The sequence below is a fragment of the Hordeum vulgare genome, chromosome 5H (genome assembly GCF_904849725.1).
Source record: "Hordeum vulgare subsp. vulgare chromosome 5H, MorexV3_pseudomolecules_assembly, whole genome shotgun sequence".
NCBI lineage: Eukaryota > Viridiplantae > Streptophyta > Magnoliopsida > Poales > Poaceae > Hordeum > Hordeum vulgare.
In genome coordinates this window covers 118,115,746-118,142,906 of record NC_058522.1, presented here as the reverse complement: position 1 = coordinate 118,142,906, position 27,161 = coordinate 118,115,746, and the positions used below count along the sequence as shown (strand labels likewise).

Genomic DNA, 27,161 nt, shown 5'->3' with positions numbered 1-27,161 from the left:
TACCTGGATTGCGCTACTTGAACATTGAGCATCAAAGATCTATGGAGATAAATCAAAAACTCTTAATGAAAGTTTCAATAAGATGCATGCCTTGACAAGTTTTTGAAGGAGTTCAAAATAGATCAGCAAAGAAGGAGTTCTTGGTTGCGTTATAAAGTGTAAATTTGAGTAAGACTCAAAACCCAACCACGGCAGAATAAAGAGAATAGACGAAGGTCGTCTTCTATGCCTTAGTCGTAGAATCTGAAGTATGCCATGCTGTGTACCGCACCTGATGTGTGCCTTGACTCAAAGTTTGTTGAGAGGTACAGAGAGTGATCCATGATTGAATCACTAGCAGCGGTCAAAATTTATCCTTAGTAACTAATGGACTAAGGAATTTTTTTCTCGATTATGGAGGTGGTTGAAGAGTTCGTCGTAAAGGGTTACGTCGATGCAAGCTTTGACACTAATCCGAATAACTATGAGTAGTGAAACGGATTCGTATAGTAGAGTAGATATTTGGAGCATTTCCAAATAGCACGTAGTAGCAGCATCTATAAGATGACATAAAGATTTGTAAAGAACGCACGGATCTGAAAGTTTCAGAACCATTGACTAAAATCTCTCTCATGAGCAAGACGTGATCAGACCCCATAACTATATGGGTGTTGGATTCGTTGGAATCACATGGTGATGTGAACTAGATTATTGACTCTAGTGCAAGTGGGAGACTGTTGGAAATATGCCCTAGAGGCAATAATAAATTGGTTATTATTATATTTCTTTGTTCATGATAATCGTTTATTATCCATGCTATAATTGTATTGATTGGAAACACAATACTTGTGTGGATACATAGACAGAACAATGTCCCTAGTAAGCCTCTAGTTGACTAGCTCGTTGATCAAAGATGGCCAAGGTTTCCTGGCCATAGGCAAGTGTTGTTACTTGATAACGGGATCACATCATTAGGAGAATCATGTGATGGACTAGACCCAAACTAATAGACGTAGCATGTTGATCGTGTCATTTTGTTGCTATTGTTTTTCTGCGTGTCAAGTATTTGTTCCTATGACCATGAGATCATATAACTCACTAACACCGGAGGAATACTTTGTGTGTATCAAACGTCGCAACGTAACTGGGTGACTATAAAGATGCTCTACAGGTATCTCCGAAGGTGTTCGTTGAGTTAGTATGGATCAAGACTGGGATTTGTCACTCCGTGTGACGGAGAGGTATCTCGGGGCCCACTCGGTAATACAACATCACACACAAGCCTTGCAAGCAATGTGACTTAGTGTAAGTTGCGGGATCTTGTATTACGGAACGAGTAAAGAGACTTGCCGGTAAACGAGATTGAAATAGGTATGCGGATACTGACGATCGAATCTCGGGCAAGTAACATACCGAAGGACAAAGGGAATGACATACGGGGTTATATGAATCCTTGACACTGAGGTTCAAACGATAAGTTCTTTGTAGAATATGTAGGATCCAATATGGGCATCCAGGTCCCGCTATTGGATATTGACCGAGGAGTCTCTCGGGTCATGTCTACATAGTTCTCGAACCCGCAGGGTCTGCACACTTAAGGTTCGACGTTGTTTTATGCGTATTTGAGTTATATGGTTGGTTACCGAATGTTGTTCGGAGTCCCGGATGAGATCACGGACGTCACAAGGGTTTCCGGAATGGTCCGGAAACGAAGATTGATATATAGGATGACCTCATTTGATTACCGGAAGGTTTTCGGAGTTACAGGGAATGTACGGGGAATGACGAATGGGTTCTGGGAGTTCACCGGGGGGGCAACCCACCCCGGGGAAGCCCATAGGCCTTGGGGTGGTGCACCAGCCCTTAGTGGGCTGGTGGGACAGCCCAAAAGAGCCCTATGCGCATTGGAAGAAAAATCAAAGAGAAAAAAAAGGAGGTGGGAAAAGGAAGAAGGACTCCACCTTCCAAACCAAGTAGAATTCGGTTTGGGAGGGGGAGACCTTCCCCCTTAGGTTCGGCCGACCCCTTGGGAGTCCTTGGACCCCAAGGCAAGGCTCCCCCCTCCTCCTCCTATATATAGTGGGGTTTTAGGGCTGATTTGAGACAACTTTTGCCACGGCAGCCCGACCACATATCTCCACGGTTTTAACTCTAGATCGCGTTTCTGCGGAGCTCGGGCGGAGCCCTGCTAAGACGAGATCATCACCAACCTCCGGAGCGCCGTCACGCTGCCGGAGAACTCTTCTACCTCTCCGTCTCTCTTGCTGGATCAAGAAGGCCGAGATCATCGTCGAGCTGTATGTGTGCTGAACGCGCAGGTGCCGTCCGTTCGGCACTAGATCGTGGGACTGATCGCGGGACGGTTCGCGGGGCGGATCGAGGGACGTGAGGACGTTCCACTACATCAACCGCGTTCACTAACGCTTCTGCTGTACGGTCTACAAGGGTACGTAGATCACACATCCCCTCTCGTAGATGGACATCACCATGATAGGTCTTCGTGCGCGTAGGAAAATTTTTATTTCCCATGCGACGTTCCCCAATATGAGCTTCTCGCAAAGCATGGAGGCGACTATCCCGGTTTCATCTCTTGGTTCAAACAAAGAGTAATTAATTACCATTAAGGGCCCATTTGATTTCTTGGTCTAATTTGCGGCTAATGCATCCTTTCTTTCGTATTAAACTTGTAGGCTGATGCAGAGTCTATGGACGCCGAGTTGAGACAAGTCGCTAATGGTTTTGACTATAAGGTCCGTTCATTTAACAAATACAACATCAACAGTATCACTTTCATACCTTTGGCAAAGAGCTATCTATGCCCGACCTAAAGACTATAAATTGTTCTGTCTATGCTATCAGCGAAGGAGACACCGAGTATTATGGAAGAGTTGAAGCAATTTATGAACTTCTATTCTATGGTGAAAACCCACCGACCGTCATAGTCTTCAAATGTTATTGGTTTGAGCCGAGGGAGACTAGAAGGACTCATGAACATATAGAACTAGTCGAAATCAACCAAAACATCCACTTAGATGCTCCCGATGTGTATATTACGGCTCAACAGGCGACACAAGTTTTCTATCTACCGTGGGCCTGCCAAACTGATCCAAATCTCAAAGGTTGGGATGTCGTTTATGAAGTGCCACCAAATTTTAGACCACCTACCCTCAATGAAGAGGATTACGAACCTCACATTAACCCAGACACATATGAAGGAGAATTATTCCAAGAAACACGTATGTCCAAGAAACTTTTCAAGAACCGCTCTACTTCACCCCGGAACATTGAAGTAGACATCGACAGTGAATCCGTCTTAACCCCTGAGCCCGAACAGGAAGAGCTGGCAGAACAAGAGGTTAGTGCTGCGGATGACCTGTCACTTCTTGACCGATTACAAAATGGTGGCCTTCCACATGTTCTTCGTGATAGTGATGATGATGATGCATTTATTGATGATAGTGATGATCATGATGCATTTATTGACCCCGAAGCATATATAGGCGAGCACGATTGTTATTAGTTCATGTCAGGTATTCAACTAAATTATATAAATTTTATTACTCATGTTGTTATTTATGTTGTACTAATTTCATTTACTCTTTCTCAAGACAGGTGTTGAAAGACGGTGGGAAAGGGTCGAAAGCACCCCGCGGCTCCTTCTTCGTCGGCGGGTGATGGGATGGGTACTTCCATTCCTGCCTCGCCTCTTCGGAGAGCGTTGCTCTCTACTCTGCAAGGAGCGCCCCCCGTGAGGGGAGGTCGACCCCTCGCGAGGCCGAGAGGTACTAAAGGTACACGTTGTATTCATGTTGGTATTTATGTTGTACTCATGTTGTATGCATATTGGTATTTATATACATTTTATTACTCATGTTGGTATTTATGTTGTACTAAATGTACATGTGGCCACGGGAGAGGTAGGGCGGTGGCTGCCACGCCTTTTGAGGTGGAGGCTACACGGTCTCCGCCACCATCCCAAGCTGATTCACCTGAGCACATGACTTCTAGGGTGGATTCGTCTGAGGTGGAGGCTACATGGTCTCCGGTTCATGAGCCTCGGGTCGACGAGCCTCAGGTCGATGATCCTTCGACCCACGAGACTCGTGTCCGAGAGGATTCATTCCAGGCGACTCTGGAGCAAAGCAGGGATGAGGGTACGTCCCAAGAGACCCAGTGGGATACCTGGGCTGAGCCAAGTGGCCATGCTGGTAGTGACGAGGAGTTGGGTGAGGGGGCTACCGTCTACCAACGTGGTAGTTCGGGGCTCCCGCTCGTGCCGGCGACCCCCGATCAGAGGTGGTCGATTAGGCCAAATGGGGACAAGTAAGTTAATTTACTCTTATTTAACCTTTTGCCTTCACGTTTTCTCAAATATCTAATGTTTTGGCTTTAATTTGTCATACTGTAGGGGTTGGATTGTTGCCAAGGGTGTCCGCAAGCCCAACAACGTCCTTGGTGTGCTTTGCCGTAAAAACTTCCCAGGGTTTGTTACGTTGCCCTGTCGGGAGCGAGAGGTAGGAATGACCTGGGAGCACTACTTGGGTGCCCCGGCCCCGCCGGAGGTGGAGATCGACGGTGTTTTGTGCGACATGAGGGCGGACATGGTGATCCGAAAGTTTTGGGTAATTTCTCCTTCACACAATTACAAATCAACCATAGCTATTTATTGTACTAATCGGTGTTGTCTCGTTTGCAGACCTACTACAGGTGTGAGGAGGGATACGAGGAGGATGCGACAAAGGTTATCGAAACCGAATGTCGCCACCTACTTCAAAACTTTCGGCACGAGGCTCGGGTGCAGGCTGTTCGAGACTACTATGCCACGCGGCGTATTAGGATTGACAAGGCAAAGTGCCGTGATGCTAAGATGGAGAAGGAGCATTACATGAAGGTAATTACATATTATTAAGGCTTTGTAGTTAGTTTCCTTGATTTGGTTCTTACGCGCTCAAATTTCTCTTTATTAACTTAGGTGCCCCCGAGATGGTGTGTGGATAAGATGGATTGTTGGGAGGCCTTGGTGGATCAGTGGTGCTCCGGAACGTGGGAGGCCAACCACAACAACGCCAAGGAGAGGCGTGGCAAAACGCTTGGTGTGCCACACCATCAAGGGAGCGTCAACTTATTCCAATTTGGCGAGAACTGGGTATGTGGTTTGCTTCATGCCTCATGCAATTCACTCTTAATGCTATCTTGAGCCCTTTACTAATACAATTTTCCTCTCTCCCTCTTTTAGGCGCGTCACTATAAGACGGAGGTGCCACATATGTACGACCTGTATGCGATGGCCCATACTGCCTCGTACAAGAAGGTCAAGGCATTCTCCGAGTCTGACCTCAAGCATCCAGAAAACTTCACGAACATCTCCTCCCACCACAAGCTCGTGAAGTACAGAGATCACGGGAAGGCGAGGAAAGGGGAGGACTTTAACCCGAGCGAGGCGCCTATTGATCCAAAGCTGGTGATGATAGCTGGCAACGGGAGGCCCCATGGCTCCATCGCCATTGGAGACGGACTTATACGTTGTCCTAGCACTCTCCGGCAGATAAAGGCACGCCAAACAAGCTCTTGTCCGGAGATAACACGTCGTCCACGGCCAGTCCAGCTCGCCATCGAGGTTAATTTAATGGACTCAACTATCTTCCCGCATTATGTTGTGCGTTGGAACCAATATGATTACATTGCCAACAATGAGTTGTGTTGCAGGCTGCTATTCAGAAAGAGAGAGAGCCAATGCAGGCGGCTATGGCGGAGAAGGATAAGTAGATTAGGGAGCTGGAGGAGAGGACGGCTGCATTGGTGGAGGCGGAGAGGGTAAGGAATGATGCGTCTAACAGGGCCATATACGAGCTCTTCGTGGTAAGTTTCTTCTTCATGTTATTTCAAATCTTGCATTTGAATGTCTGTTTCATTAATAAATAAAAAGTTTGACTTGTCGAAACCAAATGTACAGTCTATGTGCGAGAAGAGCGGCCAAGTCCCTCCGCCGATGCCAGTCATTAACGTGGCGGGGACGGTGAGTTTCATTTCAGTGCAGTTATCTTAAGAGCTATCTTAAGAATATCTCCCGAAACGCATTGCACGACCCTTCTACAGTGGAGCCTTCTCCAGGGCAGCCTTCTCCAGGTGAAACAAGCCAGAGCCACCGTGCTTCACCGCCGTGATGACGATAATGGTATGTTATTTCTAGTGTTTTAATAAAAAATAGCTAGACTTCCATCTAAATGACATAATTAGCTTAGTTAGCTCCAAAATGGCTAAATTGGCTAATTATCCTACAAAATGACATATAGTTAGCTAGGGTTCCACCTAAATGACATAATTAGCTTAGTTAGCTCCAAAATGGTCTATTTAATAAAACATGACCTATACTTAGCTAATTATCCTCGAAATGACATAATTAGCTCCAAAAAGGCATTCTTAGCTAATTTAGCCCGAAGAAGGGGACAAGAGGAGAAGAAAGAGGAAAAATGAAAGGAAGGAAGAAGAAGAAGAAGAGAAGGAGGAGGATAAGAAGAAGGAGAAGAAGGAGAAGGAGCTCCTCCGTCTCCTTTTTCTTCCTCCTTCTCCTTCTCCTTCTTCTTTTCTTCTTCTTCTCCTCTTCCTTCTCCTTCTCCTCCTCCTCCTCCTCCTCCTCCTCCTCCTTCTTTTACTTCTTCTTCTCTTTCGCTTCATCTACGTAGCTTAGAGTCATCCAAGAAAGGCTAAATTGGCTAATTATCCTACAAAATGACATAATTAGCTTAGTTAGCTCCAAAATCAGCTATTTAATAAAAAAATGACCTATAGTTAGCTAAGTTCTCTCCTAAATGACATAATAAGGCTTACGTAGCTCCAAGATGACATATTCCCCCTAACTTAGGTATTAAATGGCCTATAATTAGCCTAGCTAGATCCAAAATGGCTTAATAAGCATAGTTTGCTCCGGAATGACCTATTTTACCCAAGTTAGCTCCGAAACGACCTATTGTTAGCTAGGGTTCCACCTAAATGACATAATTAGCTTAGTTAGCTCCAAAATGGTCTGTTTAATAAAACATGACCTATACTTAGATAATTATCCTCGAAATGACATAATTAGCTCCAAAAAGGCATTCTTAGCTAATTTAGCCCGAAGAAGGGGACAAGAGGAGAAGAAAGAGGAAAAATGAAAGGAAGGAAGAAGAAGAGAAGAAGAATAGAAGGATGAGGATAAGAAGAAGGAGAAGAAGGAGGAGAAGAAGGAGAAGGAGCTCCTCCTTCTCCTTCTTCTTCCTCCTTCTCCTTCTCCTTCTTCTTTTCTTCTTCTTCTCCTCTTCCTCCTCCTTCTCCTCCTCCTCCTTCTTTTACTTCTTCTTCTCTTTCTCTTCTTCTACGTAGCTTAGACTCATCCAAGAAAGGCTAAATTGGCTAATTATCCTACAAAATGACATAATTAGCTTAGTTAGCTCCAAACTGACCTATTTAATAAAAAATGACCTATAGTTAGCTAAGTTCTCTCCTAAATGACATAATAAGGCTTACATAGCTGCAAGATGACCTATTCCCCCTAACTTAGGTATTAAATGGCCTATAATTAGCGTAGCTAGATCCAAAATGGCTTAATAAGCATAGTTTGCTCCGGAATGACCTATTTTACCCAAGTTAGCTCCGAAACGACCTATAGTTAGCTAGGGTTCCACCTAAATGAGATAATTAGCTTAGTTAGCTCCAAAATGGTCTATTTAATAAAACATGACCTATACTTAGCTAATTATCCTTGAAATGACATAATTAGCTCCAAAAAGGCATTCTTAGCTAATTTAGCCAGAAGAAGGGGACAAGAGGAGAAGAAAGAGCAAAAATTAAAGGAAGGAAGAAGAAGAAGAAGATAAGAAGAAGAAGAGAACGAGAAGGACAAGAAGAAGGAGAAGAAGGAGGAGAAGAAGGAGAAGGAGCTCCTCCTTCTCCTTCTTCTTCCTCCTTCTCCTTCTCCTTCTCCTTCTTCTTTTCTTCTTCTTCTCCTCTTCCTTCTCCTTCTCCACCTCCTCCTCCTCCTCGTCCTCCTCCTCCTTATTTTACTTCTTCTTCTCTTTCTCTTCTTATAGGTAGCTTAGACTCAACCAAGAAAGGCTAAATTGGCTAATTATCCTACAAAATGACATAATTAGCTTAGTTAGCTCCAAAATGACCTATTTAATAAAAAATGACCTATAGTTAGCTAAGTTCTCTCTAAATGACATAATAAGGCTTACGTAGCTCCAACATGACCTATTACCCCTAACTTAGGTATTAAATGGCCTTTAATTAGCCTAGCTAGATCCAAAATGGCTTAATAAGCATAGTTTGCTCCGGAAGGACCTATTTTACCCAAGTTAGCTCCGAACGACCTATAGTTATCTAGGGTTGCACCTAAATGACATAATTAGCTTAGTTAGCTCCAAAATGGTCTATTTAATAAAACATGACCTATACTTAGCTAATTATCCTCGAAATGACATAATTAGCTCCAAAAAGGCATTCTTAGCTAATTTAGCCCGAAGAAGGGGACAAGAGGAGAAGAAAGAGGAAAAATGAAAGGAAGGAAGAAGAAGAAGAAGAGAATAAGAAGAAGAGAAGGAGGAGGATAAGAAGAATGAGAAGAAGGAGAAGGAGCTCCTCCTTCTCCTTCTTCTTCCTCCTTTTTCCTCCTTCTCCTTCTCCTTCTTCTTTTCTTCTTATTCTCCTCTTCCTTCTCCTTCTCCACCTCCTCCTCCTCCTCCTCCTCCTTTTACTTCTTCTTCTCTTTCTCTTCTTCTACATAGCTTAGACTCATCCAAGAAAGGCTAAATTGGCTAATTATCCTACAAAATGACATAATTAGTTTAGTTAGCTCAAAAATGACCTATTTAATAAAAAATGACCTATAGTTAGCTAAGTTCTCTTCGAAATGACATAATAAGGCTTACGTGGCTGCAACATGACCTGTTCCCCCTAACTTAGGTATTAAATGACCTATAAATAGCCTAGCTAGATCCAAAATGGCTTAATAAGCATAGTTTGCTCCGGAATGGCCTATTTTACCCAAGTTAGCTCCGAAATGACCTATAGTTAGCTAGGGTTCCACCTAAATGACATAATTAGCTTAGTTAGCTCCAAAATGGTCTATTTAATAAAACATGACCTATACTTAGCTAATTATCCTCGAAATGATATAATTAGCTCGAAAAAGGCATTCTTAGCTAATTTAGCACGAAGAAGGGGACAAGAGGAGAAGAAGGAGGAAAAATGAAAGGAAGGAAGAAGAAGAAGAAGAGAAGAAGAAGAAGAGAAGGAGGAGGATAACAAGAAGGAGAAGAAGGAGAAGGAGCTCCTCCTTCTCCTTCTTCTTCCTCCTTCTTCCTCCTTCTCCTTCTGCTTCTTCTTTTCTTCTTCTTCTCCTCTTCCTTCTCCTTCTCCTCCTCCTCCTCCTCCTCCACCTTCTTTTACTTCTTCTTCTCTTTCTCTTCTTCTACGTAGCTTAGACTCATCCAAGAATTGCTAAATTGTCTAATGATCCTACAAAATGACATAATTAGCTTAGTTAGCTCCAAAATGACCTATTTAATAAAAAATGACCTATAGTTAGCTAAGTTCTCTCCTAAATGACATAATAAGTCTTACGTAGCTGCAAGATGACCTATTCCTGTAACTTAGGTATTAAATGGCCTATAATTAGCCTAGCTAGATCCAAAATGGCTTAATAAGCATAGTTTGCTCCGGAATGACCTAATTTACCCAAGTTAGCTCCGAAACGACCTATAGTTAGCTAGGGTTCCACCTAAATGACATAATTAGCTTAGTTAGCTCCAAAATAGCCTATACTTAGCTAATTTCTCTCGGAAACAACCTATATATACTTCTTCATCTAGTATTATTCTTCTAACTTTCTTATTTGTCATTTTGTAGATTACATTCACTTCATGGGAAGCTTGGATTATATTGATGGAATGCTTGAAGATGATTTCTTGTACCATGGCTTCACGGAAGCTTGTATTGAAACTATTGTAGTATATGGATATATATGAAACTTTGTATGCATGTTGATGAAACTGGTGTAATATATGGTTTGGTACGGATGCAACTTGCATAATATGTATGCACTATGGATGAAAGTTATTTTAATATGGTTATGAGTACGGAAAGAAATTTATTTATGTCAAATATATATATAGATATCCTGATTATTGTTAAAAATGCTGGATATAACAAGAAATAAATTAAAAAGGGGTTGGTTCCCCCCTTTGCCGTCTGCCCCCACATGGCAAAGGGGGGATGGCTGACGGCAAAGAGGGGACAGAGAGGGGGCTGGTTCCCCCCTTTGCCGTTTTCCCCCACATGGCAAAGGGGGGAATCAGCCCCCTCTCTCTCCCCTCTTTGCCGTCTGCCCCCGCATGGCAAAGGAGGGATGGCAGACGGCAAAGAGGGGAGAGAGAGGGGGATGGTTCCCCCCTTTGCCGTCTACCCCCACATGGCAAAGGGGGGATGGCAGACGGCAAAGAGAGGAGGCCTGCTGTTAACACTTAATGGGGCCATTGGAGTATGTGCCGTTACATTTAATTTTCCGTCTGGCCCCTCATGGCAAAGATTCTTTGCCGTCCGCTTTGAAAAAGCAGACGACAAAGAACGTCTTCAGCGGATTTTTTTTGCCGTCCGCTGACCGACGGCAAAGCCTTTGCCGTCAGTGGTTGCCCCCTTTGCCGTCCGCCATGCCAGATGGCAAATTTCTGAATTTCAGTACTGCCACACCTAGTAGGAACACTAAACTTGTCTATGATCTGACATAGCAGGGATCTGATCAATGTATCCAATGGTATTATTGTTCATATTTCTCTGAAACTTGAAAAACTAGGACAATATGTTTGATGCCTTTGGAGATACAGATAGATATTCTTGAGTCACAACCAATTGTGTTTTGTGGATCCAATGGATTTATGGAACGTTGAGTCCCAATTTCGCATTCACATCGTCTCTTGGCCTAAATAGATCTTTCTCTACATCTAGAAATGAACTACCATGAGAGCTATGGATGGATAATATTTGTCCACGATGAATTTATCCAATATATTTTTGATATAGACAACATAGTATAACATAATGTATGAACGAAGGTGCTCAAGTTGTAATAACCAGCGGTATTTAGATTTACCCAAATCCTTCATTTTAAACTTTGACATTTAGATGAGTAAATGTGTCGTCATTGTAGACACACAAACAAGGATAATCGTCATTGTAGGAGTAACCGTTATGCATAAGGAACTCACTACGTCGGTTGTACCATATGTACCGACAACAATAAGTCGTATGGTGACTTACTGATTTTTACATAATGTATGTTGCATTTTCATTTCGATTGAGAAGTGAGATTCCATCAGGAATCAATCATATATGTCTGAATCTAGTGATCCACATTTATATGTGATCACTACATCTATCAACTGAAGAGATAGATGATTTTGCACTGCCAATGATATAAGTTATCAGAAAGAGATTCCACATCTCGAGAATAGTTGGGTATCTGCGTGAACCCTTGTGCTACAATACTTGCTCTTTGTTTCACCACCAGATTATTCTCAATTCGACTTCTAGAAGAAAACTGGTGTAGGTATTGCTTATGAATACCTTTCCATTACTGAGCAAGATCATTTCTACCTAGAATATACCCTTTGCTTGAGTTCAGTCCGAGTGTTGTTCACACTTTTCCATGGCCATGGTCTTTGGACCTCAATCATATGAAAGGTTTTGCAATATAGTCGAGAAATGTATGTCGACAATTGTAGACTTCCGATTACATAATTCTTTAGAATCTATATATCAATATATAGTTGCTGGAAATTGTTAGGAATATGCCCTGGAGGTGATAATAAATTAGTTATTATTATATTTCCTTATTCATGATAATCGTTTATTATCCATGCTAGAATTGTATTGATTGGAAACTCAAATATATGTGTGGATACATAGACAATACTCTGTCCCTAGTGAGCCTCTAGTTGACTAGCTCGTTGATCAAAGATAGTCAAGGTTTCCTGGCCATAGCCAAGTGTTGTCACTTGATAATGAGATCACATCATTAGGATAATGATGTGATGGACAAGACCCTGACCATAAATGTGGCAGATGACCGTGTTAGTTTATTGCTACTGTTTTCTGCATGTCAATGTATCCGTTCCTATGACCATGAGATCATGCAACTCCCGGAGACCGGAGGAATACCTTGTGTGTATCAAACGTCGCAACATAACCGGGTGAAGGTTAAATAGCAATACACATATCACCATTGTGGCTTTGCGTAAGTAAGATGTGATCATACTAAATACCCACAGCAACCACGTAAAACATGCAACAACAAATTAGAGGACGTCTAACTTGTTTTTGCGGGGTATGCATGTGATGTGATATGGCCAAAGACATGATATGATATATTGGATGTATGAGATGAACATGTTGTAATAGTTAAATATCGACTTGCACGTCGATGCTACGGCAACCGGCAAGATCCATAGGGTTGTCTTTAAACTAACGTTTGTGCTTGTAGATGCTTTTACTATATCGCTAGGTTGTAGCTTTAGTAGTAATAGCATAGATATCGCAACAACCTCGATGGCGGCATGATGATGGAGATCATGGTGCCGCACTGGTGACAATGGAGATCATGCCGGTGCTTTGCTGATGGAGATCAAGAAGCACAAGTTCAATGCACTACAAGAAAAATGCTCAATTATGACCCCCAAAATGATGGTGGTTTAATTGGTCATTGATCCATGACCAAAATTCCGAAATTAGTCATGACAAGTCTAAGAGGGTCCAAATCACAAAACGTTATGACCTTTTGCATCCATTAGGTCATCATACTATTGCATAAATTGGTCATTAAGTGCTAACGATTGAAAAAAGAAGAAGAGAAAAAGTGATAGAGGTGTGTTGGATGAGGAAAGGGTTTTGAGCATTGGATGTAGGAGGACTGGATGGCCAGGATTTGTTTCTGGGGAGGGATCCGTGGCTTCGCATGTGATAGGCTAGTTGCCCAAAGTGAAAAAGAAAAGAGAAAAAAGTGAAAGACAGAAATCCCACGACCCCATCTCTCTTGGCGATCCCCATCTCTCTCTCCCCCACGACCTACCCACGACATATGGCAGCCGATCCTCCCCTCGGCCCGAATACCAAAATCGATGGAACCTCCGCCGTCTTCGCCTCCCCATTCCCCACCTCCTCCACCCGGTCCCCAGACGCGGCGTGGCGGGCATGGAGGTCGATGACGCGGTGCCGCACGGCGGGGGTGGGGGCGGGGAGTCACCCCACATCCGGCGACTGGAGGAGTCGGTGGTGAACCGCATCGCCGCGGGGGAGATGATCCAGCGGACCTCGTCGGCGGTGCAGGATCTCGTCGAGAACAGCATCGACGCCGACTCCTCCACCATCTCCGTCACCGTCAAGGACGGCGGCCCCAAGCTCATCCAGGTCTCCGACGACGGCCACGGCATCCGGGTACGCTTGCCCGTCCGCTTCTTAAATAAACCCTAAACCCCGGAACCAATCCTCCATCCCCTCAACCCTTGGTGCTGTCGTGGATGCCTGCCAGCGCAAAAATCCTTCAGATGCAAGCTGTTAGTCGTGATTTCTGTTGATTGCGAGCTGCTAATCCTTAGTGCGTACAGGGCCATGTGGGCGAACGATTGGGGATTTTGGTCTTGGTGATTTTCTACACTGGATCTGATGTCTGTTTGTTCTGACTCACTCTGCTGTAACAAATGCATAGGAGCTGCCATTCCATGGTCAAATGAGCGCACAACCGCAAAAATAAATAAATATTGTTAGTGCTAATTGCCTTTAGACAGCATGTAGTGTCTATCACAGTCCGATCTGTTGGAGATTGTTAATGATTACAGTATTATTGTTGGGTATTTGAAGAATTCGGCATGTTCAGAATATTTGGGTATTATTGTTGAAGTATTATTGTTGGGTATTTGAAGAATTGACTCCTCCGGTCGAGTCTTCCTCGGCTCCGGTCTCGGCGCTCGCAGCTCTGGTCCTACAAGTGCCTAATCTAACCTCCCTTGTCTCCCTTCGCAGATCATCTCCAAGAAGAACCGCCCGAGATATGCAAGTACCTCTTCGAGGGTGAGCTCCTCCCCCACTCCCTCGCCCATTTTTCGCCCCGGCTGTTGTTATGATTTAGATCTGGTGCATGTACAGAGGTTTGCTATGATTTGTCATTGCTAGACTCAGTAGTAAGCCAGATTTGCTGCTATGTAGTTTTCAACCATACATGATTGATGTTCCTGCCATTTTCTTAACTTTGTCACCCGATTTCAGCTAGTGTACAGATAAACAAATTCTAGGCAAGCATGAGTCGTGCAGTTACTCATGCAAGAGTGCATCTTACCAGAGATGGACCAACTCTTGCTTTGCGTTAGTTCATATTGTTCTAGTTAAATATAGAAGCATTGACTAGACACACTATGTTTTACAAGGTGGCACGGTTTCAGCATTCCTCATTATTTTCATGTTGCTTCTAGTATTTCTGGCCCCATTTATATATTCTGTTCATTGGCATCTCCTGTAGATAGCAGGCAGCTACAAGTGTCATGACCATAAGATAACTTGATATTAGTTGTCTTATAACTGCTTATACCTTGCAGGTGCAAGGAGATGATTGCATGGAGCATCTCATGGGATAATATAAGAGGCAACAGTGGAGAAGAAGATGTGAAACAAAAGGTTTTCACCTCTCAACCATTTTCTGTTATTTTTCAAGTATATGTTCATTGTTTTGGCCCACATTACAAATTTGGATCTGTTAATACGATGCCTTAGCTTATAGGTTGCTACAGGTGGATATATTTTATCTGTTCGAATTCTAGGAGACATGCCTTTTTAAGATGATCTTTTTATGTTTAAGCATTCCAGCCCCTTGATCGATGAGAGTACTTTCTGCAATATAAAGTAGGGTAATAGACATGCAAGGTGTGCCACTTGCAGGCGGCGATGGCGGGAGTTCCGTATTGGGCAGAGGAAGAGGACGAGAAGAAAGAAGGCTTGGGCATGAGTGGGTATTGGGTGGCGGCGGCCTTCAAGTACCTGCCCCATGGCACCTCACTCTATAGTAGTGGCAAGTATGTTTGACTTCCACAACTCCAGCCTCCTCTATGTTCATGTATATACGCCACCGACCACAAACCCTATATTAATCTGATAAATAATGCTACCATCTTTGAGAATAATAACCGAAGATACCATAAATGTGGGAAATATTATAAGTCACCATCAGGACGGTATGAAATGTATGATGGTCACGAACTTCATCTATTTATATATGTAGACACATTAGTTCATATACAATGAGGTGGATAAATTAAGTGTGAGTGTCAGCCATATCAATGGACACGGTGTCAGTGCCACACTAAATTGTCAAACTTCTGCTTTTGATAAGAGAAGCAGTACTATACTAGTCAAAACCGTCGCTCACCAATGGGGCATGTTGGTGTGATCCTCGAGAAACAAAGTGGCTCGCTTGATCGACCAGGGTGAAGAATAAGTAATTCTTCACCCTGATTGATCGACTGAGCCAGATTTTATAGTGTGTGCGTTCTCCCTATACCAGCAAAGATAGTAAACTATTAGAAGCTACGACACTAGTCATTTGTATGACAGAATATTGGCTTAGTATTTCTGCTTTCGCTTAAAAAGAAATTTGTAGGGCATGTAAGGTAGCTGTAATCAAGGGTAGAGCTGAGCTACGGCCTCTCCCTTCTTTAAAAAACAGTAAATTTTGCAGAAAGATGGCTACATTTTCCTTACTACGAACAAGCTGAAAGAGAAACTCCCAAATTCCTAGGAGTCAGTCCAGGCCTTTTAATAGGATAAGGATGCATTCTTAATTTGTACAGTAGGTGTTTTTTATATATCTATTACTCCCTCCTTTCATTTTTATAAGGCATTTTGACAGCTGGTTTTGAACTGTTTAGAGTACTGTATGAATAGGCTAAAACATCTTATATAAGTGAACAGAGGGAGTACTAATAAGTATAATGGACTAGGTATAGTAGATGTCTAGCTACGCTGGCACGATTCATTCTAGCGTTTTTGTATTCGATGCCATTCTCGGTGAAATCAAGGAGATTAATGCTGACTTGCTCCATTTCTTTCTCATCCATAAACACAAGGGACCATGCAGCCTTATCCAAAAAGTCATGCAGTAATTTTACGGGAAGAATCTCCTTTTCCTTACCGTGCCTATTCGGGGCATAAAAAGAATTCTCGAGGACATAGTATTACTTGACAAGCAACAAATCTTACCTCACCTACTACACATTGTGGTGTTACAAACGCAAGACTAATTCTGAAACTGTAAGATTACCTCAAAACCATATGTTTTTCTTACGATGGATGCAAGCTGCATGCTTTGGTTTAGGGTGTGGGTTGGTTCGGGTGAAGAATAAGAATTCTTCACCCTGGATGACAAATAATTAAACCCTATATATATTCATATGATATTTTTTATGACCTCATAAGTCATAACTAGATGAATGAGAAAACAATTTTCTACTGTTTTATCATTCGTTATCGTGCGTGCAATTTTACTAGTTCCCTTGGTCTGTTTTCTAAGCCTTCCAATCATTTTCTTCTTGCAGGCGGCAACGGCAAGAGTTGAATATTGTGTAGAGGAAGAGGATGAGAAGAAACTTGTGGTTCTCATCCAATCTTTGTAGAAATCTCTTTATGTGCGATTATGCATTTGTTGGGTCCTTTTTCTGTGCACTTGCACTTGCAGAAGTATTCTGTTGTGCACATGTAAAATTATGGTGATGTGCACTTCTTAGGCATTGAACCTTAATGCATGGAGTCGGTGGATGATGTATTTTATTTGATGTGATATGTTACTGAAATGAAATATACATTTTATTTGTAATTTTTTATTTTGTTGTACTTGTTTTTAATGGGCCTATCCTGAGATATATGTGCTTCTAGCAAAAAATGGTTCAACCCAAACAAATCAGACATTTTCAATAGTAAAATAGGTATTGCGCCAGGCCCATGTAGGCTAGATTGATGGACTGAGATCTGAAATTTATGATGATTCCATTTGGTCACTAGCAATGCCACGTCAGATCCTTCGTAGCTCACATAAATGGGTAAATGACCGAACCAAAATTTTGGTCAATAGACACCTACGATCAAATTTTTAAAAAGGTCATCTTGGTTTATTCTTGACGGTCAACTGTTGACCTTGTAAATTTGGTAAAAAAAATGTCAATAAACGATAACAATGACAAATCAATGACCAGTATAGGGAGTCATAATTGATCTTATTTCTTGTAGTGTGGCCATATCATGTCACTTATGGTTTGCATGTAATGTTAATCTTTTTATTCACCTTATTTTGCTTAGAACGACGATAGCATTATAAGGTGATCCCTCACTAAAATTTCAAGATAAAATTGTGTTCTCCCCGACTGTGCACCGTTGCAACAGTTCGTTGTTTCGAGACACCACATGATGATCGGCTCTGATAGACTCAACATTCACATACAAAACGGGTGCTAACCAGTTGCACACGCGGAACACTCGGGTTAAACTTGACGAGCCTAGCATGTACAGACATGGCCTTGGAACACAAGAGACGAAAGGTCGAGCATGAATCATATAGTTGATATGATCAACATGGAAATGTTCACCACTGAAAGGATACTCAATTCACGTGATGATCGGACTTGAGTTAGTGGATTTGGATCATGCGACACTCGAATGACTAGAGGGATGTCTATTTTGAGTGGGAGTTATTAGTAATATGATTAGCTAAACTTAATTATCATGAACATAGTCAAAAGGTCTTTGCAAATTATGTTGTAGCTTGCGTTGTAGCTCTATTGTTTTTTATATGTTCCCAGAGAAAATTTAATTGAAAGATTATAGTAGCAATTATGCGGACTCGGTCCGTAAACTGAGGATTGTCCTCATTGCTGCGCAGAAGGCTTATGTCCTTAATGCTCCACTCGGTGTGCTGAACCTCGAGCGTCGTGTGTGGATGTTGCGAACATGTGACATACACGTTTTTTATGACTACATGATAGTTCAGTGCGTAATGCTTAAACGGCTTAGAATTGAGGCACCGAAGACGTTTTGAACGTCACGGAACATACGAGATGTTCCAAGAGAATAAACTAGGATTCCATGCTCGTGCCCTTGTTGAGATGTATGAGACCCCCGACAAGATTCTTTGTCTACAAAGTAAGGGAGAAAAGCTCAATCGTTCAGCATGTCCTCAGATTGTCTGAGCGCTACAATCGCTTGAATCGAGTGGGAGTCAATCTTCCAAATGAGATAGTGATGGTTCTCCAAAGTCACCGCCACGAAGCTACTAGAGCTACGTGATGAACTATAACAGATCAGGGATAAATATGATGATCCTTGAGCTATTCGCGATGTTTGACACCGCGAAAGTAGAAACCAAAAAGGAGCATCAATTGTTGATGGTTAGTAAAACCACTAGTTTCAAGAAGGGCAAGGGCAAGAAGGGATACTTCATGAAACGGCAAACCAGTTGCTGCTCTAGTGAAGAAACCCAAGGTTGAACCCAAATCCAAGACTAAGTGCTTCTGTTATGAGGGGAACGGTCACTAAGGTGGAACTACCCTAGATACTTGGTAGATGAGAAAGCTGGCAAAGTTGACAAAAGTATATTGGATATACCTGATATTGATGTGTACCTTACTAGTACTCCTAGTAGCACCAGGGTATTAGATACCGGTATAGTTGATAAGTTTTAGTAACTCGAAATTATAGCTACAGATTAAATGGTTACTAGCAAGGGTGAGGTGACGATGTGTCTTGGAAGTAATTCTAAGGTTGATGTGTTCAAACATCGCACTCTCCCTCTACCATCATGATTAGTGTTAAACCTAAATAATTGTTATTTGGTGTTTGCATTGAGCATGAACATGATTAGATCGTGTTTATTGTAATACGATTATTCATTTAAAGAGAATAATGGTTATTCTATTTGCTTGGATAAATACCTTCAATGGTTTATTGAGTCTCGATTGTAGTGGTACACATGTTCATAATATTAATGCCAAAAGATACAAAGTACTAATGATAGTAGCACTTACTTGTGGCACTGCCGCTTGAGTCATATTGGTGTACAACGCATGAAGAAGCTCCAAACTGATGGATGTTTGGACACACTTGATTTTGAATCACTTGAGACATGCAAATCATGCCACAAGGGCAAGATGACTGAAGGCCTCAATTTCAAGTGAGATGGAACAAGAAAGTAACTTATCAGAAGTAATACATTTTGATGTATGCAGTCCAATGAGTGCTGAGGCACGCAGTGGATATCGTTATGTACTTACTTCAAAGATGATTTGAGTAGATACTAGTGTATTTACTTGATGAAACACACGTCTAAATTATTGAAAGGTTCAAGTAATTTCAGGGTGAAGTTGAAGATCGTCGTGACAAGAGGATAAAATGTCTATGATATGATCATAGAGATGAATATCTGAGTTGCGAGTTTGGTGCACAATTAAGACAATGTGAAAATTGTTTCACAACTCATGCCACCTGGAACACCAAGGTGTGATGATGTCTGAACGTCATAGCCACGCCCTATTGGATATGGCGCATACTATGATTTATCTTATCGAATTACCACTATCATTTATGCATTAGGAATTGGAGACAACCGCATTCACTTTAAATAGAGCACCACGTAATTCCGTTGATATGACACCGTATGAACTATGGTAGGTTGAAACTTAAATTGTCGTTTCTTAATAGTTTGAGGCTACAATGCTAATGTAAAAAAGTTCCAGCCTGATAAGCTCGAACCCAAAGCGGATAAATGCATCTTCATAGGACACCCAAAATAGTTGGGTATACCTCCTATCTCAGATCCGGAAGCAAAGTGCTTGTTTCTATAAACGGGTCCTTTCTCGAGGAAAAGTTTCTCTCGAAAGAATTGAGTGGGAGGGTGGTGGAACTTGATGAGGTTATTGAACCATCACTTCAACCAGTGTGTAGCAAGGCGCAGGAAGTTGTTCCTGTGGCGCCTACGCCAATTGAAGTGGAAATTGATGATAGTGATCATTAAGCTTCGGATCAAGTTACTACAAACCTCGTAGGTCAACAAGGTCGCATACTGCTACAGAGTGGTATGGTAACCCTGTCTTAGAGGTCATGTTGTTAAACAACAACGAACCTATGAGCTATGGAGAAGCGATGGTGGGCCCGGATTCTGGCAAATGGCTGGAGGCCATGAAATCCGAGAGAGGATCCGTGTATAAAAACAAAGTGTAGACTTTGGAAGAACTACTTGATGGTCGTAAGACTATTTAGTACACATGGATCTTTAAAAGGAAGACACATGATGATGGTGAGAAGTCACCATTAAGAAAAGCTCAACTTGTCGCAAAGATGTTTCCGACAAGTTCAAAGAGTTGACTATGATGAGACTTTCTCACTTGTAGCGATTTTAAAAGTCTGTTGGAATTATGTTAGCAGTTGCTGCATTATTTATGAAATATTGCACATAGGGTGTCAAAACATTGTTGCCTCGACGGTTTCCTTGAGGAAAGGTTGTATGTGATACAACCAGAAGGTTTTGTCGATCCTAAGGATGCTAACAAGTATGCAAACTCCAGTGATCCTTCTATGGATTGGAACAAGCATCTTGGAGTTGGAATATAAGCTTTGATGAGATGATCAAAGCTTTTGGGTTTATACAAGGTTTATGAGAAACTTGTATTTTCAAAGAAGTGAGTGGGAGCACCATAGAATTTCTGATGAGTATATGTGGTGGACATATTGTTGATCGGAAATAATGTAGAATTTCTGGAAAGCATAAAGGGTTGTTTAAAAGGAGTTTTTCAAAGGAAAGCCTGGATTAAGCTACTTGAACATTGAGCATCAAGATCTATGGAGATAGATGAAAGCGCTTAATAGAACTTTCAACGAAATGCATGCCTTGACAAGTTTTTGAAGGAGTTCAAAATAGATCGGCAAAGAAGGAGTTCTTGTCTATGTTGTAGGGTGTAAATTTGAGTAAGACTCAAAGCTCGACCATGGCAGAAGAAAGAGAAAGGACGAAGGTTGTCCCCTATGTATTAGCCATAGACTCTATAGTATGCTATGCTGTGTACCGCACCTGATGTGTGCCTTGCCATGAATCTGTCAAGGGGTACAGAAGTGATCCAGGAATGGATTACTGGACAGCGGTGAAAGTTATCCTTAGTAACTAGTGGACTAAGGGTTTTTTTTTCCTCAATTATGGAGGTGATTAAAGAATTTGTCATAAAGGGTTATGTTGATGCAAGCTTTGACACTAATCCGAATAACTCTGAGTAGTAAACCGGATTCGTATAGTGGAGCAGTCATTTGGAATAGTTCCAAATGGCACGTAGTAGCAGCATCTATAGGATGACATAGAGATTTGTAAAGCACACACGGATATGAAAGGTTCAAATCCGTTGACTAAAAACCTCTCTCAGAAGCAAGACATGATCGAACCCTAGAACTATATGGGTGTTAGATTCATTACATTCACATAGTGATGTGAACTAGATTATTGACTCTAGTGCAAGTGGGAGACTGTTGCAAACATGCCCTAGAGGCAATAATAAATTGGTTATTATTATATTTCCTTGTTCATGATAATCGTTTATTATCCATGCCAGAATTGTATTTATTGGAAACTCAAATACATGTGTGGATACATAGACAATACACTGTCCCCAGTGAGCCTCTAGTTGACTAGCTCGTTGATCAAAGATAGTCAAGGTTTACTAGCCATAGACAAGTGTTGTCACTTGATAACATATCATATCATTAGCAGAATGATGTGATGGACAAGACCCAAACTATAAACATAACATATGATCGTGTCAGTTTATTGTTACTATTTTTTGCATGTCAATGTATCTGTTCCTATGTCCATGAGATCATGCAACTCCCGGACACCGGAGGAATGCCTTGTGTGTATCAAACGTCGCAATGTAACTCGGTGACTATAAACGTGCTCTACAGGTATCTCCAAAGGTGTCTGTTGGGTTGGCATGGATCAAGACTAGGATTTGTCACTCCGTGTGACAGAGTGGTGTCTCGGGGCCCACTCGGTAATACAACATCACAATAAGCCTTGCAAGCAATGTGACTAAAGAGTTAGTCGCGGGATCTTGTATTATGGAATGAGTAAAGAGACTTGCCAGTAACGAGATTTAAATAGGTATAAAGATACCGACGATCAAATGTCGGGCAAGTAACATACCGAAGGACAAAGGGAATGGTATACGGGATTATATGAATCCTTGGTATAGAGGTTCAGCCGATAAGATCTTTGTAGAATATGTAGGATCCAATATGGACATCCAGGTACCTCTATTGGACATTTACCGGGGAGTGTCTCAGGTCATGTCTGCATAGTTCTCGAACCCGTAGGGTCTGCACACTTAAGCTTCGGTGACGTTTCGGTATGGTTGAGTTATTGGTGCTGGTGACCGAAGTTTTGTTCAGAGTCCGGATGAGATCCCGAACGTCACGAGGGTTTCAACAATGGTCCAGAAACGAAGATTGATATATAGGAAGTTGGTATTTGGATTCCGGAAGGATTTCACGCATTGTCGGCAGTGTACCGGGAGTGACGAATGGGTACCGGGGGTCCACCAGGTAGGCCCACCACTCCCCAAGAGGGCTACATGGACTTGATGGTGGCGCAATAGCTCTTAGTGGGCTGTCTAGTCAACCAAAGAAATCCCATGTGGAAAAAGGTGGAAAATCCAAAAGAGGTGGACAATTTGGGAAGGAGTCCTAATCCAAGTAGGATTGGAGGAGGACTCCTCCCTCCTTTGGTTCGGCCAACACCAAGGGGTTTCACTTGGTGGGCAAGGCTGCCTCCTAACTTCTCCTATATATACTAGTGGTCTGAGGTTTTTGAGACACAATTTCTGCCACGTGCTACCCTCTCCTCTAGTTTGTAGTTCTTCCTGTAGATCGGATTTCTGTGGTGTTTAGTCGAAACCCTGTAGGAATGGATCACCACCATCGCCAGTGCACCGTTACCCTGCTGGAGAACTCATCTACTTCCCCATGTCTCTTGCTGGATCGAGAAGGCAGCTGTCGTCATCGAGTTGTACGTGTGCTGAACACGGAGGTGTCGTCCGTCCGGCACTAGATCGGGATGGATCGTGATGGGATCGCGGGACGGATCGGGATGAGATCGCGGGACGGGCTACAATTTGAATCGCGAAGATGTTCCACTACATCAACCACGTAATATACGCTTCCACTTAGCGATCTACAAGGGTATGTAGATTCACTCTCCCCTCTCGTAGATAATCATCACCATGGATAGGTATTGCGTGCGTGTTAATTTTTTTTTGTTTCCCATGCGACGTTCCCCAACAGAAATATCGTGACCCATGATGACTGCTCGTGATTTTCCAATGCGATTGAGTCGAGTATTCCGATGACCCATTCATTGTGTGCACTATGACCTGGGTTAGTGGAGGTTTCCCATCCACCGGGTAGGCTACCCATTAGGTGTCTGTCAACATGAAGTTGACTTGCATTTACTAATTCATAGGTTGTCGTCGTTGTCTCACGACAGATGCCATGTGTAGGCTTATCGAGAGTGGCTAGGGCCGAATGGTCACCGGTGGGCTTCGGGAACGAGATTGGTAACTAGCGATGCAAGACGAACGATGTACCCAGGTTTTCGGCTTCGGGAATGCTTGATCAACCAATGAAGCTACAAGATGCGCCTTGAGCTTTTCGACGGAGGAGGAAGAAGGAGTAGCCGTCTTGCAGTCTACCTCTCCTGTATGAGTGTGTGTGTGTGTGTAAGATCGACCGACCCTCTGCATGGAGGAGGGCCAGGGGGTTTTATAGACGAACCCCCCGACGTACAATAAGAATATAAGGTACAAGATGGGTGCCAACTGCCAGCCTCTTCGGCTAGTTAGTGGGTCTATCGTTGAGTAGTCTTGTCGCTGGTGGGGCCCACCGGTTGTAGGGTCCCATCAGGCTCTAGTACCCGTCGACTGGCCAATGGGATCGGTGCATGCCCCTCATGAGGAGCACGGGTGGCACTGTGGTTGTCGTCTAGCGGAACCCGGCACTGGTCAGTGATACGGCCGCCTTCACTATAGCCACGTCGGGCCAGGTAATGGAGTGACTTGTGGCGGGCAAACACCGTACATGGTTGACGGGTCGCAGCCGGCACCGGTCAGAGGTACGGCCGCCACAACTGTAACCACGCCTATCCCACTCCATCGTACCCGAGCTAACATGCCTTCGCCTTTAAGCGAAGGCCTTCGTCGCACCAGAGGAGATGATGCAATAGGTGCTCCCCAGCCGGCTGGCGGCTAGCCATTCGGCCAGAGAGTAGACAGCGATGCCCCTAGCCAGCACAGGGTGCGCAGGCGGCCAGGGGGAGCTGGTATGCAAGGAGGCTTTCGCCCCAATCTACACCGAAACATTGTGGAGCAGGCCTCGTAAGCCTACCTCGGGGTTATCCCCCCGTCACTAGTTCCCGAAGGAGGGGAGGCCCGCCGGCTTGCGCTATGGGCCTTGCCGGTTTGGAGGTCGCTCCCACGAGCATTTAGGGCCCGTGGGTTGGAGATGGCCAGGCCGGCGGCTGGCTGGCTTCTGCGAGATGCCTCGGCTTCTCCGTTTAACGTGGTAGTGCTCCATGCGGCTGGCCCCGGGGGTTGTGCCCTCACATCCCACGCGAGCAACAAACCAAGCCTACACGGTGGGCCCCGCCCGGCCGCGTCCTCGGCTCGCGCTCAAGGATCTTCCGTAGATACGGGGCGACGGTTGGCGTCCCGAGGCGCCTTAACGCCTCCGTGCGGCATGGTGTTGATGGGGATTGCGCACACCAGATTGCTTTCCCCGCTATCCAGCTCGGGGTTTAAATGGGCAGACAGGGAGGCCGAACAGGCCATTCGTCCCCTGCTCCATATCATCTTACGCCCCTCCCCTCCCAAAACGCGTGCGTGAGCGAGAGAACGATTCCGGTTGCGTGCTTGCCGCCACTCGCCATCGAAGCCCGGCGCTCCTTCTATGCCATTCGCTGCGCTCAACACCATGTCCCGAGCCGCCGCCAAAGCGACGAAGGCCCGGGGCGCGTGGGAAGGTAGCATTGTGGATGCAGAGCACATCGAGATCCTCCGCCATTCCACCATGCTGCCTCCGGTGGATGTCGTCACCACGCGCGTCCCCATGTGAGAAGGCTCTCCGTCCCCAGAGGCCGGCGAGGCGGTGTTGTTTGTAGAACACTTCGCTTGCGAGTTTGGGTTGCCGGCGATCGTCTTCTTGTCCGGCTTCTTGACGCACTTTGGGCTGCAGCCACACCATCTCGCTGCGAACGTCGTGCTGCAGTTGGCCGCCTACGTCACCCTTTGCGAGAGTTTCCTAGGAGTTGAGTCGGGTTTGGATATGTGGTGCCGGCTGTTCTACCTCAAACAACAGTGGGTGCCAGGCGGAACCACCGGCAACAAGCAGATGCCTGACTACGGCGTGTCCCTTGTCCATCACAGGACCGCATCCGGCTTCCCGAAGATCCCGTTTCAGGACTCGGTGAAGAAGAGGCAGAAGGGCTTCTTCTACATGAACAACATCGACCCTAAGAATGACAACATCAATCTGCCGCACTTCGTCCTCGCGCCGCCATCGGCGAAGCTGAACTAGAAGAGCACCCTACCGAAGCAGACCGGGGAGGTGAAGTTGCTCTGTACCCGGCTGGAGCTTCTCAAGGTGGAAGGCCTCAAGGCAGCGGATCTCCTTGCCGCCATGGTGGCGCGCCGGATTCTACCATTGCAGTGCCAACCGCATCTGATTTGTCAGATGAGCGACCGACATGACCCATGCCGGCTCTCGATGAAAGAGCTACAACCTGGGAGAGTGGCGGAGCTAGTGAATCAGATCTGTGCCGCCGCTATGGACTAGGTCGGCGCATGGGAATGGGGAAAGGCTCCCTATCATCGGGATCATCCGGCCCCGAAGGTAGGTATTGCCATAATAATATTCTTATCTATTCTTTGGGATGTAGCCTGACTCCTGATGTCGGATGCCGGCTACACGTCGCCAGTCGGCTGCTGACTTGGACGTGTCGGACCCTGAAGAAATCGAGGATTTCGTCAACGTGGTGCCACATCCAACAGGCTCCAAGGAGAACAAGGATGTGGCGGAGTTAAAGGGGACCGAGACGGCTGGTGAGTTACTCACATATGGGTTGCTTAACTAGACTAATGATGAGGAGGAGTCACCCCCATTGCATGTTGCAGTCGCCGTGGAAGATTTGGAGGAACTGGAGGACGTCTCCAGCGTGCTGGGGAGACGGCCGCACCGAGTCGTTCCTGAGTCGGCCGAGGATGGCAAAGGAGCGAGGAGGATGGGGAAGCAAGCCGTTGCTGCCAACCCTTTTCCCAAGCGTGCGGCGAGAGGACCCCCGGACATGGGTCGTGGTGGCGGCTCGAAGAAGCCACGACTCGGCCCGGCCGGCCTCTGCCGACAATCGATGGTCGTTGTCCCTGGGCAAGGCGCCGCACCTTCCGCTTCTTTTGTTAGTTCTTGCTTCTTTAGCAGGGGGCCTCACCCATCAGGATACGATGAGCAGGGCCACCCGTTCAGCGAGGGGGAGGAAGCCTCCGACAAAGACCGGGCCGCCTGGGCTGAAGCGGAGGCGGTGTAGGCAGCGCTGGTCGAACAAGAGCGACAACCATGATCTCGGAACCGCCCCGGGAAGAGGGCAGCCAACTTCGCTCGGGCACCGTCGCTTGTGGAGAGGCGGTCCAAGACGAAGCACGACCCCGCACAGCGGAGGGACGTGGACGCGCAAGCCGATGAGCGGGCGCGCACCGGCACGGGTACAGCGGATGCTGCTAAGGATGTCGATCCAGAGCTCGGCATCATGCCGGAGGTACCTGAGGTTACTCTCGGAGCGCCCGAGGTCATGGCTGAGGTCGTGTCGGACCCGCCGACAGGCGCGTCGAGGATCGAGTGCCCGCCACCAAGGAAGGAGATCCCCGGTGACATAGTGATACGTTCCAAACGTATCTATAATTTCTGCTTGTTCCATGATCTTTTGGTAGACATTGTTATATGTTTTTCTACACTTTTATATCATTTTACACATATTTGGACTAACCTACTAACTCAGTGCACCCAGTGCCAGTTTCTATCTGCCAATGTCTATTTTGCAG

General features: G+C 44.6%; 1 protein-coding gene across 2 annotated transcripts; it reads left to right on the top strand.

The window, feature by feature from the left end:
* Positions 1-13,032: 13,032 nt before the first annotated feature.
* LOC123398133 (DNA mismatch repair protein MLH1-like) lies at positions 13,033-16,867 on the top strand. 2 transcript variants are annotated; one of them, XR_006610080.1, is made up of 5 exons: positions 13,037-13,443; positions 14,029-14,076; positions 14,598-14,676; positions 14,938-15,071; positions 16,590-16,867. XR_006610080.1 is itself a non-coding variant. In XM_045092642.1 (4 exons), the coding sequence occupies exons 1-3, from the start codon at positions 13,201-13,203 to the stop codon at positions 14,634-14,636; spliced, it is 330 nt and encodes a 109-aa protein (XP_044948577.1). In that variant the 5' UTR covers positions 13,033-13,200; the 3' UTR covers positions 14,637-14,676; positions 16,590-16,867. The 2 variants fall into 2 exon arrangements, 1 of the variants encoding a protein (XP_044948577.1); XM_045092642.1 differs by lacking the exon at positions 14,938-15,071 and having other exon boundaries at positions 13,033-13,443.
* The last annotated feature ends 10,294 nt before the right edge of the window (positions 16,868-27,161 follow it).

What these genes read in the sequence shown, in the direction of transcription:
- LOC123398133 (XM_045092642.1), top strand. Translation starts at nt 13,201, where the DNA reads ATGGAGGTCGATGACGCGGTGCCGCACGGCGGGGGTGGGGGCGGGGAG. An exon ending in ACGACGGCCACGGCATCCGG is followed by an intron (nt 13,444 to 14,028) that starts GTACGCTTGCCC and finishes CTCCCTTCGCAG; the next exon opens with ATCATCTCCAAGAAGAACCG. An exon ending in ATGCAAGTACCTCTTCGAGG is followed by an intron (nt 14,077 to 14,597) that starts GTGAGCTCCTCC and finishes TATACCTTGCAG; the next exon opens with GTGCAAGGAGATGATTGCAT.